Below are 9,083 nucleotides of genomic sequence, written 5' to 3' on the forward strand. Positions count from 1 at the left end.
CGACCACGTGCGGGCTCGGCCTGTGGACCGACCGGGACAGGACGTAGGTGGTGGTGGTGGCAACCCCTGAACCCTCCACGAAGGTGGCCGACGGGGCCCTTCTTGCCCTAGTCGCCCCGTCAGTTCCTCCTCCTCCTCGACCGTCGACCGAAGCCCACGACTACTTCTCGACCTCCCTCGACGACGTCGCCGACGGGACGAGGGTCCGTGGAAGGGTCTTTGGAGCGACACACTCCCCCGACCTACCCTACACACTTCTCAATCACGACTAGGGTTCCGAAGTTTCAGCGATTGGGGGGGAGCCTGTTTTAATTCTGGGGGATGGCCAGACAACACAAATTGTGTGTAAGGTGGAAAGTTAATTTGAAGTGTGTCATGAAAACTGCAATACAGGATCACACTGCTTTATGTCTAAATTTGTGTTATTACTCATCACGACATTTAATAGTTTGTCTCCGGACACACCAAAATCCTTGTTTTCTTTGTTGGTGAGCATCTGTGTGTGTTGGTGTGTGTCTTGTGTGTGTGTTGTGTGGTGTGTGTGTGGCTGCGTTGTGTGTGTGTGTCGTGTGTGTGTGTGTGGTGTGTGGTGTGTGTGTGTTGTGTGTGTGTGTGTGTGTGTGTGTTGTGTGTCGTGTGTTTGTGTGTGGTGTGTGTGTGTGTGTGTGTGTGTGTGTTGTGTGTGTGTGTGTGTGTGTGTGTGTTGTGTGTGTGTGTGTGTCTTCAACGGTTGGTAACCTCGGTAAATAACCCAGTCAATGTAGTTGGTGAAGGACCCCCGTCGTCCCCGTCTTCCTTCCGTCCTGTTTCGATAATCTCGTTTGTTCGACCGACTTTTGGGGTGTCTACTCATTCACCACACACACACACACCACACACACACACACACACACACACACACACACACGACCACACCACACACACACACACACACACACACACTCACACACAACACACAAGAACACAAATCGACGAATTCTGTTTCTAAACGGTCGACCGACACGTGACCCGTTATTAGTCATCACAAGAACCGGTCCTAGTAAGTGATAAATCTTTCCTAAAATTCTTTGTAGGTGTAACGAAAGAGTCGAAGGACAGACACTCGATTTTCGGGAGTCTGACTCCTTTTCGGGCCGGCAGACCGGGACTCCCCCCTTTACGTTTCGACTTCAAACGTAGATCTCTAACCGATCTGTTTAATCCCCCCCCCCCTACAGACTGGGAAGTTGTGCGTAGGAGAGGTAAAGTAAACTATACAGAAAATATTTTCATATATATAGATGAGAAACACGCGAGGACGTATTAGTTTTTGACTATTTTAGAAGATATAAATATTACACATATAGTCTGAGAAATTCACGAAATTATAGGTAAAACGAGGGGAAAAAAGATGTAAGACCGAAAATGATTAAATCTTCTACTTCGATAAAACAGAAAGGAGTGGCGGAGGTCGTGAGAAGTGTACTTTGTAAGACAGAGTAAAAGAGAAAGTTTAGTTCATTCAACAGACGTTCGACGATGAAGACGACGTGCCAATCACAGATATCTACTTTGTAAGCAAAACCACTCCACACACACACACACACACACACACACACACACACACACACACACACACACACACACACACACACACACACACACACACACACACACACACACACACTTTTAGATTACTTCAAATCCATGTTAAGCTTAAATGAACACATCTCCCATCACTTCTCATCTTTTTAAGTTTGACCTCTTATTTTAGCCATCATCTCATCTTTGATATTTAATCAGGGCCATTGTGTGTCGTCACTGATATGAGCTATATTTGTAATTAACAATGTACTTATGATCATAAAGTCAGTATAAAGCTACATGATATCCCACAGAGGCGTTGACCGAAGGACCAAAGAAAGGAAGTAGCGACTCAGGCTGGTATGGGAATAAGAGTGTGTGCAGTTATTGCTTGCAGTGTGTGAAACATGTCGACATTTGGGAAATAGACTTTTGAGTTTTCTTCAGAGAGTTATATGAGAAGATAAGCACAAAACCAAGTTCAACCAACATATCAAACATTTTAATCAGTAGGCTTCTGAGGTGCTAGAAGATAGATTCTCTTTGTTTTGGACAGACACAAAGTACCCGTTTCCCCTGTGTCCAGTCTTTATGCTAAGCTAAAAGCCTGCTGGCTGTTGCTTCATATAAGTGTGCAGACATGAGTGTTATCCATCTTCTCATCCAACTTACAACAAGAAAGCCAATAAGCATGATTCCCAAACTGTAGAACTATTTAACACTATGTTGTGAACACAGTGTATTGCAGTGTGCACTCTGGTGCTGAGTGTTTGCAGATTGATATTGCATGTCAACACCATTTTGGAGTTCCTGTTTAATATGATAAACTGACACACTCAGCAGCTCATTCTGAGTGAATAACAACCAAGCGTTTGCAGTCAGCTCGTGTGTGTGTCAGTCTAGCAGATGATCTAGTTATCAGATAGTGTCGTGTTGGTCTAAATGTTCCCAAAAGCACAGCTATGAATCAATGTACGAGTGTCAGGTGGAGGATGGAAAGTGGAGCCAGTGATCAAAGTGTCAGATAGAAACTTTCCCACCCGGCTGCAGGCCTGCTGAGTGTCCCCTATCAGGAATCAAACACCCTCTAATGTGGCAGGAGGAATACTAATGGCCGACAGGTTAGTCAAAGAGCTCCCTGAGTTATTTAACAGGCCTCTCATCTGACCGGCTCCGTCTGATGCTCAGTTCAAAGGCCGGACACTCAGCAGCAGGGGGTCTGTGGCGCTGCTCGAGGTGAAGTGAAGTGACACTGTGGCACCCTGAAGTGTAACTACACAGAAACATGCTGCAGGGGGGGGGGTGGGACTGAGGGAAAGTCATCTGTTTCAGAAGCTGATTACATGCTGCGGGGATCCAAACTTCACACAGATTATGTTCCGGTAAATTATAGGGCAGTAACAATTTGTTTAAGCTTTATTCATAATGCTTATAAATCAACATTTTTGCATTTCTTATTTAATTTGAACCCAGTATTTGTGCACAGTTGCAGATTACAATTAGGCTAGACTAATATTATAAGTAGTATATTATTTGTAAAATTATTCCAGCTGTGGATATTTCTAATAAATCCAGAGTGTTGCACTCCAAAAGACCATCATTCAAAATAAGTCTAAATATATTTGTATAATAAGGTATATGTTATTTTTTTAATTCCCAACATGATTTAATCTGATGACACTTTCTGCTTCAATATATAATTGTTGCTCTTTTCCACTGAAGTAATAACTTTAAATAAAGGTTACTTGAGTTTTGTTTCTTTTGGGACAATGACATCAGACAATAAAAACATATTTTTAAAAAAACGAAAAAACAGAACTACTTTGGAAAAAAACTAATTTCAGTCAGTTCTGCTGTTGAGGTGCTCAATCCACCATCTGATCATCCTTTGTGTTCCCTCTCTGTTGATGCTTTCTCCATCCTCATCATCATCATCACTTCTGACATCCCACACAAATCACGTTTCTCCATGGCTGCTCAACCTCACATGGTGATGCTCAACATTCACACTGAAAAATCAAGAACCTCGAAACAATGTCACTTTTATCGCCCCTGTATCCATACTTTATAATTGCTTCTCATATCCTTCAGGTTTTGGAGTAGTTTCAAGGGAAGCAAATGAATTGATTTTATCAGTGGGTTTGGTTGACTAGGTTGATGTTTCATAAAATAAAATCAAAATAACTCAGTGGTCAGTCCTTCTTCGCCCCCAGCAACTTGCATTTCTTTTCACAAGTAAAATAATTAGACCCTGATGCTGGCATTTGTTTAGTGCACATGTAAACTGCAGATTTACACACTAAGACTTAGAGGACAGTGTTTTTCAAAGCATTGAGTCATACAGTAAGGAAGGGTTAGGGAATATGTCAGAATTTTTAAACAAGAGCTGGCACCATTTGTGGTCATGTTGCACCTCGGGGGAAACACAGCGCATCTTTCAGCTGTGAGATTGAAGGGACTCAGGTGTGTGTGTTGTTGTTGTGTGTGTGTGTGTGTCTGTCTGTCTGTCTGTCTGTCTGTCTGTCTGTCTGTCTGTCTGTCTGTCTGTCTGTCTGTCATCAGTTCACTGGTTCCTCAGGGTGGCTCGTGACTAAATTATTCAGCATCGGCACTCTCCACATTCACTTTTTCATGATTCACGCTCTGCTCCCCTTCACCTCTGTCATCCACATCTGATTGTTATTCGTATTGTCTGCTAGCCCTCTTCTTCAATTCTTCACCTCCATCCTCCTCTGCGCTGTTGTCACATTTTACCCCTACCCCTAAAAAAAGGTTCACCTTACCCTGTTTCCATCTTATCCTGAAATCAGTCTCCTCCGGTTCTCTTCATTCCCTCAGCTTTGTCTCTCTCCTGTGACGGCCTCATGAGTCACGATGAAAGTGCTGATATACTTTTGTGTCGTGTGGAAAACAGAGTTGCTGCCAGACTTGTTAATCTAACTGTCACCGCTGATTTACCCACAGTATCTCACACGCATTCAGAACAGTGTTTTCCATTTTCACCTCATCATGTTATTGCACTTTTCCTCCCCTGTCACCCTCTGTCTTGCATTTCATCTCTTTTTTGTTTGTCTCTGTGCCATACACACATATTGTTGTCAGTTTCCCGATGGGAGGACCTGGGTGGTCTCTCCTTTCCGACTGAGGAAGAAATGCCAGTCCAGTTGGCCCGTAAGTGAGATGGTGTTAGTATTATAGCCGGTTGCTGTCCTGGCATTAGAATAGATTAGTCCGAGTACATCGCCGTGGTTTTGTGACACAATATGGTTTTAACTGCAGCTTGTGTGATGTGTTAAAGGGGCCCTATTCTGCTCATTCTCAGGTTCATATTTGTGTGCCTCTACTGTGACATGTCTCCATGCTTTGATGTTCAAAAAGCTCTTTATTTTTCTCATACTGCCTGTGCTGCAGCACCTCTTTTCACCCTCTGTCTGAAACCAGAGCCCACTCTGCTCTGATTGGTTAGTTGGCGGGATCTGTTATGATTGGTCATCCGCTTAGAGATGTCCCACCTCTTAGCCTATGAAGTACAATGTTTTGGAGCGCTAGCCAAAAGAAGAACGAGTGTTTCATAGTGATGTCACTGTGTTACAGAGGTAAACAACGGAGTACAATAGAGGCGTTTCAAGCTGGGGGGCAGGGGGGGGGTTGGAACTTTGGAATTTTAGCCTTTGCAGACCATTTACATGCACCCTAACCCTAGATAACCATTACAGGTGAGGGAAAACCCCAACAAGCATAATAGGGCCCTTTAACCTCATGTGTTTGTGTGATTGTGTTAAAAACTAAAAAAAAACACTACCTATTCTTCAAATAAAATGTGCGATGCAGATAAAAAATATTTACTTGGCAGTCTTTTTTCTTTTTTTTTTTAATCTTTTATCATCTTTTTTGAATCCCCATTTGCTTCCTCACTCACTCACAGCCTCCCTCCTCCTCTATTACACCTGTGTGAATGTGTTAGGTTCATCGTGCTGAGTTTTGCGTGAGTGTGTGTAAACATGTGAAATCAACCTACACCAACAAACCTAAAGGGCCGGTACCTTAAGTAACCTACAGAAGCTTTTATTGACATTATGCAAAGTGCTCGTTTGCTTGTTGAAAAGGAGACAAACAGCTGTTGTCGCGTTTTGCTTTGACTGAGGATGCTCTGTATGAATTTCCTGGCATCCTGGCTTTCTCCCCATTCTTCCATCCCGGTCCTCATCCCCCCCCCCCGAGGCTGATGCCGCGACCCATTCCCTTGCTCTGCACACTTCATTTTCATTAAGAAATATGATTTAAACACGTCAGTCAGACCCATCGTAATATTGCAATTCCTAAAATCACTCTTTGTTCCGAAACAACCTGTTATCTGCCAAATTTTCATCTCTGTGTTCAAGTGTGCTAACCGCCAAAAGGATTACAACATCCTTTTACAATCTTTAACAGTTTTACACCTACTTGATATGTCAAATTCACACTTTCCGATGTCTCTCAGCAACATTTCCTCCTATTTGCATCCCTAATTTTCATTTCCTGTCTTGTCTTTTCTTCTCCTGTGATCTCCCATGTCTTTCTCCTGCCTGCCCCTGCTGCTTGTCTCTGTGCCTCTGGCCTGTCCTCTGTCCCTCTGGCCCCCTCTGCTGTGGTGGGTGTGTAAAAACAGCCTCAAGACGACAGGACCTGGGTGTACTCTCCGCTACACTATGGCTCAGAGTCTAAGGCCATGCCAGATGGGGATTGGGAAGGAGAGACAGTAAGTGAGAAGCATCGGACTAAAATAATGAAGTACAGGAAAGTCCCAGGTATAAAATCAGTTGTGTTTCATTTGGGGTAACAAAGATGGAAAGGATCAGGTGTAACGTCAGGTTAGAGCTGCGTGAGAAGCTTCTACAGTAAATGTAGAAAAAAAAAGCTCAGGTTCGAAAGGCTGGCCAGAAAACCACCCCTACATTACAGCATTCATTTCTCATTGACACGTTGGTGGAAATGGTCACTTGCAGCTTGCATGACCATTCAGTCCACGAGCAGCCATCCTGTGTCCCTCCCACAGCAAACCACATCGCTCTGCAGGAAGCCATCACACTCATGCATCACCACACTCCCACACCCATGCTGCTAGACATTCACACTAAAAATATGAACATTAAACTCACCTCATTTAATCAACCTGAGGTAATGTGGTGGATTTATTTTTATCCTAATATATATTAACTCTAGACCTTTTTTGGTCATTTGAGTCCATTGAGTTTATTTAAAGAGTTTTTCTCTTATTTTCAGTGTGAGGGTTTATATTTGAAACGTTCCTACCCCCGATAGAGCCATCTGCCTCTCAGTAAAACTTTATTTATATAAAGTCATAAAAACGTGCGGTTAAATAAAAAAAGTGGTCACTGTTTTATGAGGTTGTGTTACGCAGGCTGCCCCTCTACTTTGTTTTGTGTTGCAGAATTATGCTCCAATAAAGTGTCATCAGCCATTGAAATTTTTTGACCTGCTTATTTTATTTTTCATCTGCTCCGACACATCTTTACACCAGGGATCTCTGAATTTAACTTCCGTGGAGAGATTTCTGATGAATCCAGTTAATTCAAAAGACATCCAAAAAATGTGTTTGGAACATAAGATCATATTTAACTTGATCCCTGTTTCACATAAGCATGATGATCAGCAATTCTGAAATGAACTGGCTATATGGCTATCTTTTAAAAAACGACTTCTATACTGCAGAAACAGGAGGCCATTATTTTAATTTTAATTATGCAGCTAATGTGATTTCATATAGTCTCAGGAAACTCCTACTTTGCAGCATTACTTGATGATAGCTGTTCCTCTTAATCCACAGCAGATATTTGTTAGAGGTTGAATTAATGCTCGCTCAGATTGAATGGCACGAATCCCTTCACTTCTGGTTTTCAGTTACTCTGTGTGCTGTTTTTTCAGATTTCCGCTTGCCTTACCTATCCTAGTTCCCTATTTCCTCCTGACTCACTGTTTCACTATCATGTCCAACTGATGCATGAGAGGATACACAATTGTATTTCCCCAGGGTGTAACAATCTTCTCATGCATTGTTGTGTGCACTCTGCCTAATGCATTGACTCTGTGTGTCTCCAACAGTAAACCCTGTTCTCTGGCAGAGAGGAGCGAACGTCTCAGTGGAGAGGAATCGTCGGTCTGAAGTCCGGACCTCAGCGGTAGCAGCAGGATCTCTGTCTGAACCAGGACTTAAAACATACAGAAACTGAACACACTGAGGGAAAAGTGACTTGCGTACCAGAGGGGAAAAAGTGGGGAACGTCACTGATTTCCAACCATCCCTGCCTTTCACCCTTGACAAAAAAGAAAATTATACCGATTTAATAATAATGTGTATGTGTGACTTACAGTAGTGTGTGTACGGCTGTAGTCTTAAGTGTTTGAAATACATGACAGATCATAGTAACTTACTGTGCCTATGAGAAGTATTCACTCCACTTGGAAGGTCTCATGGCCACATTAAAACTTCAATGTTATAAGAACAATAACACATGATTACTTCAAAGTGATGTGAATACTTTTTAAATGCATAGTACAGTATGTTCTAGTTCCCACAAGCACAGCTCTCTTAACAGGCTTTACAGGCGTGACCCCTCACTCTGCAGGGCAGCACACTGAACTGTGCATGTTGTGGATTTATCAGGATAAGCCCATCAACCCTCCTTGGTACTGACTTTACTCTTACCTAGCATCAAAGTTTCTTTCAGCAACTAAACGAAAGAAACACAGAAGGTTAGACGTCATGACATGATTTTGGGTTAAGATTGGCCTTTAAACTCACAATGTTGCTCCTGCACGTGGTCACATGGAGATGTCATTTTGCTGATGAGGAGTGAGTGTTCAGGCCTGTGCTGTTGGAGGGTTGTGCTTGTGCGCATAGAACTGGAGTGTCAATAATAACCATTGTTCGGCCAATCACGTAACATCTAGACCTGTCCTCACATTTCCAGTAGGGATTTCATGCAGCTTATTTTACAGAGGGAAGAATTTAAACACATCATTTCATTAGTCAATATACACAGTGATGACGACGTGTTTCATTCATAGCATAATAATGTATTTATATCTAATGTTTTTTGTAACTTTTCTTCTTTTACTTCTGTGAGCCTTCATTTATTTTTTCTGTTTGTATTTTTAGCTTTTACTGTTTGCTGGTGTTTTAAACTTTTAATTGCTTTAAATGTTTTTGTTTTACTTTGCATCCAAAGACTTTTTCATTTTTGCTTTGATAATTTCAATCCTGCAGCTTTCTTTGCTTTTGCTTTTACATCACGTTTGTCGATTTCAGTCAGTGTTACGACTTTTTCCACTACAGCTCTTGTTTAGAAACAAAACAGGGCTTATGACGTTAGCCTTCGAAATAGAAAGGCATTAATTGCAACACTAAGGCAGCAGACATTGTCAGTCATTATGGTCACATTCATATCATTGCAATGTCTTCCAGTGTTGCCCTATTGTTGGACAGATGCACACAAATCATATATAACAATAACACATGT

At 42.2% G+C, this 9,083-nt stretch overlaps 1 protein-coding gene across 1 annotated transcript in view; it reads left to right on the forward strand.

Moving 5' to 3' along the window:
• Nucleotides 1–8,711, forward strand: part of pip5k1ca (phosphatidylinositol-4-phosphate 5-kinase, type I, gamma a) — a 57,508-nt gene extending 48,797 nt beyond the window's left edge. The window contains exons 15-17 of the mRNA XM_010778744.1: nucleotides 1,509–1,553; nucleotides 6,212–6,301; nucleotides 7,666–8,711. Coding sequence (XP_010777046.1) covers nucleotides 1,509–1,553; nucleotides 6,212–6,301; nucleotides 7,666–7,668 — 138 coding nt within the window. The 3' untranslated portion in view covers nucleotides 7,669–8,711. The remainder of the gene's footprint in view (nucleotides 1–1,508; nucleotides 1,554–6,211; nucleotides 6,302–7,665) is intronic.
• The last annotated feature ends 372 nt before the right edge of the window (nucleotides 8,712–9,083 follow it).

Source organism: Notothenia coriiceps, unplaced genomic scaffold (assembly GCF_000735185.1).
Source record: "Notothenia coriiceps isolate Sejong01 unplaced genomic scaffold, NC01 NC01_scaffold00000339, whole genome shotgun sequence".
In the NCBI taxonomy this organism is placed as follows: domain Eukaryota; kingdom Metazoa; phylum Chordata; class Actinopteri; order Perciformes; family Nototheniidae; genus Notothenia; species Notothenia coriiceps.